This window comes from Colobus angolensis, unplaced genomic scaffold (assembly GCF_000951035.1).
Source record: "Colobus angolensis palliatus isolate OR3802 unplaced genomic scaffold, Cang.pa_1.0 Scaffold117, whole genome shotgun sequence".
In the NCBI taxonomy this organism is placed as follows: Eukaryota; Metazoa; Chordata; class Mammalia; order Primates; family Cercopithecidae; genus Colobus; species Colobus angolensis.
In genome coordinates this window covers 4,076,138-4,085,028 of record NW_012112808.1, presented here as the reverse complement: position 1 = coordinate 4,085,028, position 8,891 = coordinate 4,076,138, and the positions used below count along the sequence as shown (strand labels likewise).

General features: G+C 46.0%; 1 protein-coding gene across 4 annotated transcripts in view; it reads left to right on the top strand.

Moving 5' to 3' along the window:
* BFSP1 (beaded filament structural protein 1, filensin) overlaps positions 1-8,891 on the top strand; it is an 85,425-nt gene that overhangs the window by 46,745 nt on the left and 29,789 nt on the right. For 3 of the 4 annotated variants that reach the window (XM_011962792.1, XM_011962784.1, XM_011962774.1), the window contains one exon: positions 7,329-7,389. In XM_011962792.1, the coding sequence (XP_011818182.1) occupies positions 7,369-7,389 (21 nt within the window). In that variant the 5' untranslated portion in view covers positions 7,329-7,368. Of the gene's footprint in view, positions 1-462; positions 874-7,328; positions 7,390-8,891 lie in introns of those variants that run through there. The other variant, XM_011962768.1, reaches the window with a different exon arrangement.

Below are 8,891 nucleotides of genomic sequence, written 5' to 3'. Positions count from 1 at the left end.
AAAAAAAAAAAAAAAAAGAATTGCTTAAGTAATCAGAAAAAAAAAAATGGCATTGTTAAAGAGTTCTACAATTGAGTTTGAATGAGAGAGGAGACAAAGTGACAAGCCCTGGGCTCTTGAGCTAGTCCAAGTTTAAAGAGCTCGCCTGGGGATTCCTTCACAGTCCACAGTGGAACCAGTCAAAAGAGCGTCATGCCTCCCGTGTCCCCTGACCCTCCATTCAATCAAAAGCAACAGGCCTGAACAATCACGGAACAAAAACCTCATTGCCCGCGTAACCTTCCAACCCCGGAGCTGTATGGGCCGCTAATCCGCCGCACAAAGCGGGCCGCTGCTCTTTTCTTCTCCCGCGCCCGGGCCCAACTGCTGATCGGCTCTGGAACGTCCCAGCAGCGCGCCGGGGGCCTTCGGTGTTTATTTAGCGCGCTGCTGGCTGCGTCGGGGGCCTCCTGGAGAGCCGGCTCCGCGCCGCCCGCGCGCCCGCGCCACAGCAGCCATGTACCGGCGCAGCTACGTCTTCCAGACGCGCAAGGAGCAGTACGAGCGCGCCGATGAGGCTTCGCGCGCCGCCGAGCCCGAGCGCCCCGCAGACGAGGGCTGGGCTGGGGCCACTAGCCTGGCGGCGCTGCAGGGACTCGGCGAGCGCGTGGCCGCCCACGTCCAGAGGGCCCGCGCGCTCGAGCAGCGCCACGCCGGGCTCCGGCGGCAGCTGGATGCCTTCCAGCGCCTGGGCGAGCTGGTCGGGCCCGAGGACGCCCTCGCCCGCCAAGTCGAGAGCAACCGCCAGCGCGCCCGGGACCTGGCTGCCGAGCGCGCCCGGCTGGAGCGCCAGGGCACCGAGGCGCAGCGCGCGCTCGACGAGTTCCGGAGCAAGTAAGCGGCGGCCATCGGGGGAAACCGAGGCAGGGCGTGGGCCGCCCCGAGGGCGCGGGACTGGGAGCACGCTGCTACCCACGCAGGGGTAGAGGTCTGTCTCTGGTCCTCTGTCGATCGATGACCTCATCCATGCACGCAGGTGGCACATTCCTTAAAACTAGCTTCTATTTTGATGACACGTCAGTTTACACTAAATATGTGTTATAAAATGCACATATTTTAAGTGCATAGTTCAGTGAGTTTTGACAAATGTATATACCCGTGTTACCACAAAACAAGTGAGATATTGCCACTACCCATGAAAGTTCTCTCCTCCCCTTTCCCAGTCAGTCCCCTTTGCCCCAGACCAGAGGCACCCGTTCTGATTTCTATCACCATAGATTGACTTTGCCTGTTCTACAGTTCCACAAAAGTAGAATCTTACAGCAAGTACTCTATTGTCCGGCTTCTTTTGCTCAGCACATTGTTTTTGAGATGTACCGGTGTTATTTAATCCTTACAGACTTATCTTTACCGCACCTGTTTTACAGATAAGGCGACTGAGGCTCAGAAAATGTAGGAATTTGGGGCAAGGCCCCTCAGCTAGTGAATTGCTGTTCCGGGACTGGAATTTAGGTCTTGGGCCTGTTAAATCTAATTGCCTTCATAGCATGGCAGCTGACACCTGGGAATTAGGCTCACTATGTGTCCTCTAGGGTCTTGATACTCAAAGTGCGGTCCATGGACCAGCAGTATTGGCATCACCTGGGAGCTTGCTAGAAATACAGATTCTTAGGCCCATCCTAGAACTCCAGAATTAGAATCTTCATTTTAACAAGCTCCCTAGGTGATCTGCAGTTTAAAAAGTTAAATGTTGAAGACTAAGAAGCACTGGTCCAGGGCATGGTCTCCCCTCCCACAGATTGAGTAATGTGTTAAAATCACATAGGAGCTGTTTTTAAAAATATGCAATTTGTCAACATTTTTTCAAGTTATAAATGTGTGTGTTCTTTGACTCAGAAGGCCACTTCAAGGAATTTATTATAGGATGCACTCCAGCAGGTATGAAATGGCATGCCTGTAAAGATACTCACTGCAACAGGTGTACTGCAACTGGCACACTCCAGCAGGTACACATTTGCAATAGCATGCCTGCGAATATACTCACTGCAGCAGGATCTGCAATAAGCCTGGATAAATGCTCATTATCAAATAAATGCTCATTAATAGGAGACAGGTGCTTCCTCCATGTAACGGAATACTGTGCAGTGGAAAAAAGTATGTTATTGTCATTTAGTTTTTTAAAAAGGGAGAAGAGTAGAGTTTTTTTTGTTTGCATAAAAAGAATTTCAGGACACACACAAAGACACACAACACACACACAGACACACACATAGGCACATGCCCCAGTGACACTGGCTACCTGAGGGGGATAAGTGAGTAGGAACTGGGCAATTGGGAGACAGAGGTGGGAAGGAGACTCTTAACAGAACATCTTTTTATATCTTTAAAAAAATTATTTAACTGTGGTCTGGGTGCAGTGACTCACACCTGTAATCCCAGCACTTTGGGAGACTGAGGCAGGCAGATCACTTGAGGTCAGGAGTTCGAGACCACCCTGGCAAACATTGTGAAACCCTGTCTCTACTTAAAAAAATACAAAAATTAGTTGGGTGTGGTGGCACATGCCTGTAGTTCCAGCTACTTGGGAGGCTGAGGCAGGAGAATCACTTGAATCTGGGAGGCGGAGGATGCAGTGAGCTGAGATTGCGCCATTGCACTCCAGCCTGGGTGACAGAGCAAGACTCTGACACACACACACACACAATTATTTAACCATGTAAGAGATTCATTCATGTAAAATTTCATAAATGAATTTTAAAATACAGATGTTCAGGCCCTACCCTGGACCTCAAATGGGGTCCAGAAGCTTACACATTTTTAATGAGGGCCACTGGTCATTCCAGTCAGATTTGGGAACCCCCTGGTATAGGGTAGTCAGAGGATTTCTCCAAACCTGCTCTATGTTTGAGTTCCTTTCTCAATCTGAATCCTGGGCAGGTTATTCAATGTTGTGTTCTGAACACATTTATCAAATCACATTTATTGATTCGATTCCTGTCAACTCTTGAGGTTTAATCTATAGAAATAGACTTGGAACTGGTAGAAGGGACCTGAAAACCCACTTGTTACAGCACTTCATGGGGAAACTGAACCTGGGAGATGGCCTGTGGGTGGTAGAACTTGAACCTGGGTTTTCTCACCCTGGGCCTATGCTCTTTTGGGAACACTGTATCTTGAGAGAATCCGTTCTTGGACTCCTGCTGTGTAAGGCCCAGAAATAGGACCTCATTCAGATGAAGCTCATGTTCTCCAAAGCAAAGGGGGAAAGTGCCCTGTGGCTCAGACATCCAGGGCAGCTTAATGGGCCATCAGGATTCCCTGGATGGCCTTTGTATTGGTATTAGACCATAGTCTACTGTACTTTGGCTGGCAAGCATGACATCCATGAGTCCTAGTTGAAGGAAACGCCGTGTTGGCTTTTCCTGGTCTTTACTGATTGCACTTGGTTCTGAGTTATATGCCCATCATGAAGCAGTTCCTTCAGGCTCTGTGATTTATTTAAAATTCATATTAATTTATTCTCTCCCTTTGCCCCCTTGGAGAAGTTTTGACATTTGGATTGTGGTAGTGGGAATTGCAAATCATTATAGAAATCACACTCATCCACATCCATAGGCACACACACATACACATGCATGCCAAGCTTGAGTTTACATTCCAGAGGTGAGTTGATGGCTAGCTAAAGCCAGGGGAAAATAATGCAGCAATGGGCTACTATGTGCAGCCTTGGTTCCATGCTAGCACTAGTCATAATGTAGTGCTAGTACCTGGCAGCTGAATAATTTCAAAATCAGGTCTTTAACAGGTCAAAGACTAAACAAAACACTAAATAAAATAAGAATGAAATAAAAACAAAACTATCAAAATACAATGACAGATTCAATTATCCAAATCGTTGAAAACTAAAAATAATTTATGTAAAACAGTTAATTGAAGCCAGTTTTTTCACTTTATGAGTATACTTACATGAATATATACATTATCATGAATTCTTTGTAGTGAAATCTCTCTCTCTCTCTTTTACTTTTTTTTTCTTTTTTTTAACTCTGTCGCCCAGGCCGGAGTGCAGTGGGGCGATTTCAGCTCACTGCAAGCTCCGCTTCCCAGGTTCACGCCATTCTCCTGCCTCAGCCTCCCCCGTAGCTGAGACTACAGGCACCCGCCACCAAGCCTGGGTAATTTTTTTTTTTTGTATTTTTAGTAGAGTCGGGGTTTCACCATGTTAGCCAGGATGGTCTCGATATCCTGATCTTGTGATCCGCCCGCCTCGGCCTCCTAAAGTGCTGGGATTACAGGCATGAGCCACCGTGCCTGGAAATCACTTCTCTTTAATATAATATCTAGACTTGTCTTTACAGCATGAAAATTACCCACAATATCAGGTTAATGTGTTGATCGTCAAACGTGTTCTTAGATATTTCTGCTGGAAATATCTAAGAACAGGAAACTCTTAGATATTTCCAGCAGAAAAGAGCAATGAGAAAGTTAGATTTTATTAACAGTTTTATTCTCAAAGCTAATAATACACTCAAAAACTAATTTCTGGCTCTGTTAGGGCAATACACAAAATAAACTACTAAATGTAACATCCTGGTATGAAATGTAAAACTTGTGCAGAGATGTTTAGCTTCCTAGATGGAACTCAGCTTCGCAGATGGTTTTAGATCTGGGAATGTGTGCACATTGCACATATTCATAATTGTTTTTCCTTCAGTTCAGGACTTTTGCTTCTGAGAACACAGTGGTGTGATTTTCTAGTATCTTTCATGGTTGCAGAATACTTGACTTGAACCCATGGCATGGGCATGCAAGGGCACAGAAAACTATGCTTTGTGGGTTGGGCTCAGTGTTAATTAGGATTGCTTTCAACTATAAATGACATAAACTCCAAATTGACATTGGCCCACTTCAGACCAATTAGGATGGCAACTATAAAACAAACAAACAAACAAACAAACAGAAAATAAGTGTTTGTTAGGATGTGGAGACATTATGGACTGTTAATGGGACTGTAAAATGGTACAGCCATTGTGGAAAACAGTATGGCAGTTCCTCAAAAAATTAAAAAATAGAATTACCATATGATGCAACAATTCCATTTCTGTACATATACCCAAAAGAATTGAAAGAGGGTTTTGAATAGCTACTTGTATACACATGTCCGTAACAGCATTGTTCACAACAGATAGCTTCCTAGATAGCTCCCTAAAATGTAGCAGCAACCCAAGTGTCCATCGGGACAAAGGAATAGATAAATAAAATGTGGTGGATACATAGAATATTATACACTCTAAAAAAGGAAGGAAATTCTGACATATGTTACAATATGGTTGAAACTTGAAGACATTATGCTAAGTGAAATAAGCCAGTTACAAAAAGAAAAATATTGTATGATTCCACTTACATAAGGTAGTTGGGCTAGTCAAATTCACAGAGACAGAAAGTACAATGGTGGTCGCCAGGGCTGGGGGTGGGGAGAATGGGGAGTTGGTATTTAATGGGTACGGAGTTTCCGCTTTGCAAGATGAGGAGTTACAGAGATGGATGTTGGTGGTGATTTCACAACATTATGAATGTATCTAATATCACCAACTGTATACTTAAAATGGTTAAGATGGTAAATTTTATGTTATGCGTATTTTACCACCCCCGCCCTCCCCCCCCCCCCACAGAAAAAAATCAGACAAAGTGATAGTGGCTTACCCAAAATGTCATTGGCTTATCCAAAATGTTTCTCGCTTGTGTAAGGTCTGGTTAAGCAGTTTGGTATGATGCTCTACAGTATTTGGGACGCGGAAGGTTCTGTGTGGCCTTCAGGAATGCAGCATTCATGTTTCTGGCTGCAGGATGGAGGGAGGGATGGAAAATGAGAAGCAAAGGGCACACATACACCATTGCTTACTAAAGGTATCTGAAAGCTGCCATGCAGACTTAGGCTTCCATCCCATTGGTCAGGACTTTGTCACATGGCCACACCTGGCTGCAAGGAATGCTGGAAAATGTAGTTTCCCTTCTAGGCAGTCCTGTGCTTGCCAAACATCAAGGGCTCTAACTCCTGAAGAAGGTGAGGATGGGCATTTGTGGGTCACCTTATAGGGAACAAGGGGAGGAGTCATTTAGGAAGGAATCTTCTCTCTTCAGGGTTAAAACATCCACAGAGGGAAACTTTCATTCTGACCAGAATGATTTCTGAAGTCTGTGCTTCCCCAATCCCCATCATTTTCTAGAAGTCCAGAAAGAAATCGACTAGGATAAAAAAACAAAAAACAAACAAACAAACAAAAACACCTGCTCCTAGTATTTGTTGCTTTCTTAATCTTGTGAATGTTTAAATTGGGGGAGTTCGTTTCTCTATCCAGACAATATAGCATGGTTATCAAAGCACAGTTTTGGTGTCTAACTCAAGTCTCAGGTCTGACTCCACCCTTCTCTTAGTTTGGAGTCCACCAGAAGCCAAGCCTGAGACAGGGATTTGAGGGCAAGTAGCTTCTTTGGAACATGTCCTCCGGGAACACCAGTAAGGGAGTGAAGAGATGAGACAGGAAGGGAAGACAGCCAGTGTTGAGTGCACTAGCAAGCAAGTTCCCATCATGGGCAACTGGAGCTCCACCTGCTGGGTATAGAATGTGCCTCAGTTGTCCCAGCTGAGCAGAAAAGGAGCTGGGGTACTTATGCTCCAATTTGCCTCTTTCAGAGTTTGGGGGCTGCTCCCAGAGGCCCTAACTCCCTGGCATGTCCAGCCTGCCCCACCCACTTGCCCACCCACTTGCCCCACTTGTGGGGAGCTAGGAGGAGGGCGAAGTGTTGGGAGCATCTGCCTGAGTTTCCTCATCTTTAATGCAGCACTAACAATAACTGCTTTCTTCTAGGGTGATGTAAGGATTAAATGACATAATCTGGAAAAATTGACACATTACATGTGCCAGCAAATAAAATAGTATAGGAAATCCAAGTACGGTCAGGTTAATGATGGTATAGATTGTGCAGGGCAGTCTCCCGTCTCTGCCACTGCTGCACTTGGGTTTTAGATAGGCCAGGATATAATTCCCTCGTCCTTGGGGTGGCTGGGAATAAGACTGTAGGGGCTGGGGTTAGGGCCTTCAGGCTGGGAGTCTCCTATTCCACTAACTGCTCCTGGTTACTCCATGCAGTGTGCAAATGTTACCACTTTCTGATTGGGAGGCAGTCGGCTAGGAAATGTAGCATTCATTAGCTACTACTTTAAAATTAAGACCCTCTCCTTAAAGGAGAGGGCATCGTACCCAGGTTGAATTTAATGCTGATTACGTGATCCATACATATGAAAGCATGGTAGCCACCCAACTCTCACTTACGTGTCCAATTTGCAGGTACGAAAATGAGTGTGAATGTCAACTCCTGCTAAAAGAAATGCTTGAACGGCTTAACAAGGTGAGTGGAACACATCCTTGGGCTTATGTAGCTTAATTACAGTAATGAACGGAATGGTGGAAGTGCATGTTTTTTATCTTTCTCTTTGTGTTAATTTAGCGGTCACTACTTCTTTTGCAGTCACTCTCTCTCGACTTGTTAATTTCAACTGAGTCTTTGTGAGTGAACTCACACACCCATACACACACCCCTCTCTCCTGGGAGAAACACAGACTATGAAGCTTGTTGGCTATGCTAGGCTAGCAAAATCTGCTGGCGTTACAATGACAAGGGGCTGTTTTACCTGTCATACCAATCCCCAACACCGAATTTAGGAAGGACCTTGCTTTGGGCAGTGGTTATTTGGACACAGCGATACCTCTGTCCTGTTGGCTAAGAGTTTTGAGATTGCTGCTCCACAGGAGAAGTCTCAGGAGAGCAGAGGAAGAAATTTCTACTTCCCCTAGAGCTCCCTCTTATAGCATGACCAATAGCCCCAGAGGAGATGCCAGGGGTTCTTAGCCACTTGACTTTCCTGCAGGGTTATGTGGAGTTGTTCTCTGCAGAACAGGGGTGATTTCCTTCTTGGGATTCTTCATCATCATTCTCACTAACTGATTGGATTTTCTGCTTTTGCCAGGAGAATCCCACCATCACCAGAAAGCAGAATGATTCTGGATCACCAGGGTTGTACAGAACCAGGGATGGCAGATAATTTTAAGCATGGCCCTTTTCTGATTATTTTTGAGCTCAAATATCAGAGCGGAACGACCCATGGAGACTATTTAGTGGAAGGGCTGCTTAATTAGGGCACATGGGCTGCCCTTCCCCACCCCTTCCATGCCTACAACTCATCAAAATTGCTGACAAAACCACAGACTCTTCCCTGCCACACCCAGGGAACTCCAGGCAGCCTCTTTGGACAGTCAGGGTTAGCACCGGATGTTTGCCATCCCTTCACTTTGTCCAGCCTTTGCTGTCTAGGATTACTCTGCTGGTTGAGGGGAAAATCAGAACTAGAATCTAGGGAAACCCAGTTTTGCTTTGTCTTTGTTACCTGCCCCTCTGCATGTGAGCACATACAATATGTTCAAACCAGGACAGTGTGCAAAAGAGGGTGCTGTCTGTAATTACACAAGTCAGTCAATGCAGGCTGGGACTGTCTCAGGCCAGCTAGTAGGACACGTGGGCACCCTAGATAGAAACACAGAGATAGCAGTGAGAATGCACCTCAGGAGGGCCCTGAGGACAGACGCTCAATAGTTGGCCTGGAGAACGATGGCCTTGAGCCTGTTGGATGTCTGAGCTGGGAGCTGGGCCTTAGTAGTGTCTGACGTCACCCTGCTATTCTGTTGACACCTGTAGATCATCCCCATTCTTCTGTTTGGTGGCAACCTCAGACTGCCAGAACATGGCCTTCAGACACGGGGCCCTAGCATCCTTCACAGCACCCCGCAGGCCCTCCCAGGCCCTCTCCCCAACACTTCCACATGTTGCTTTGTGAGCATCTGTCCTCACTGCAT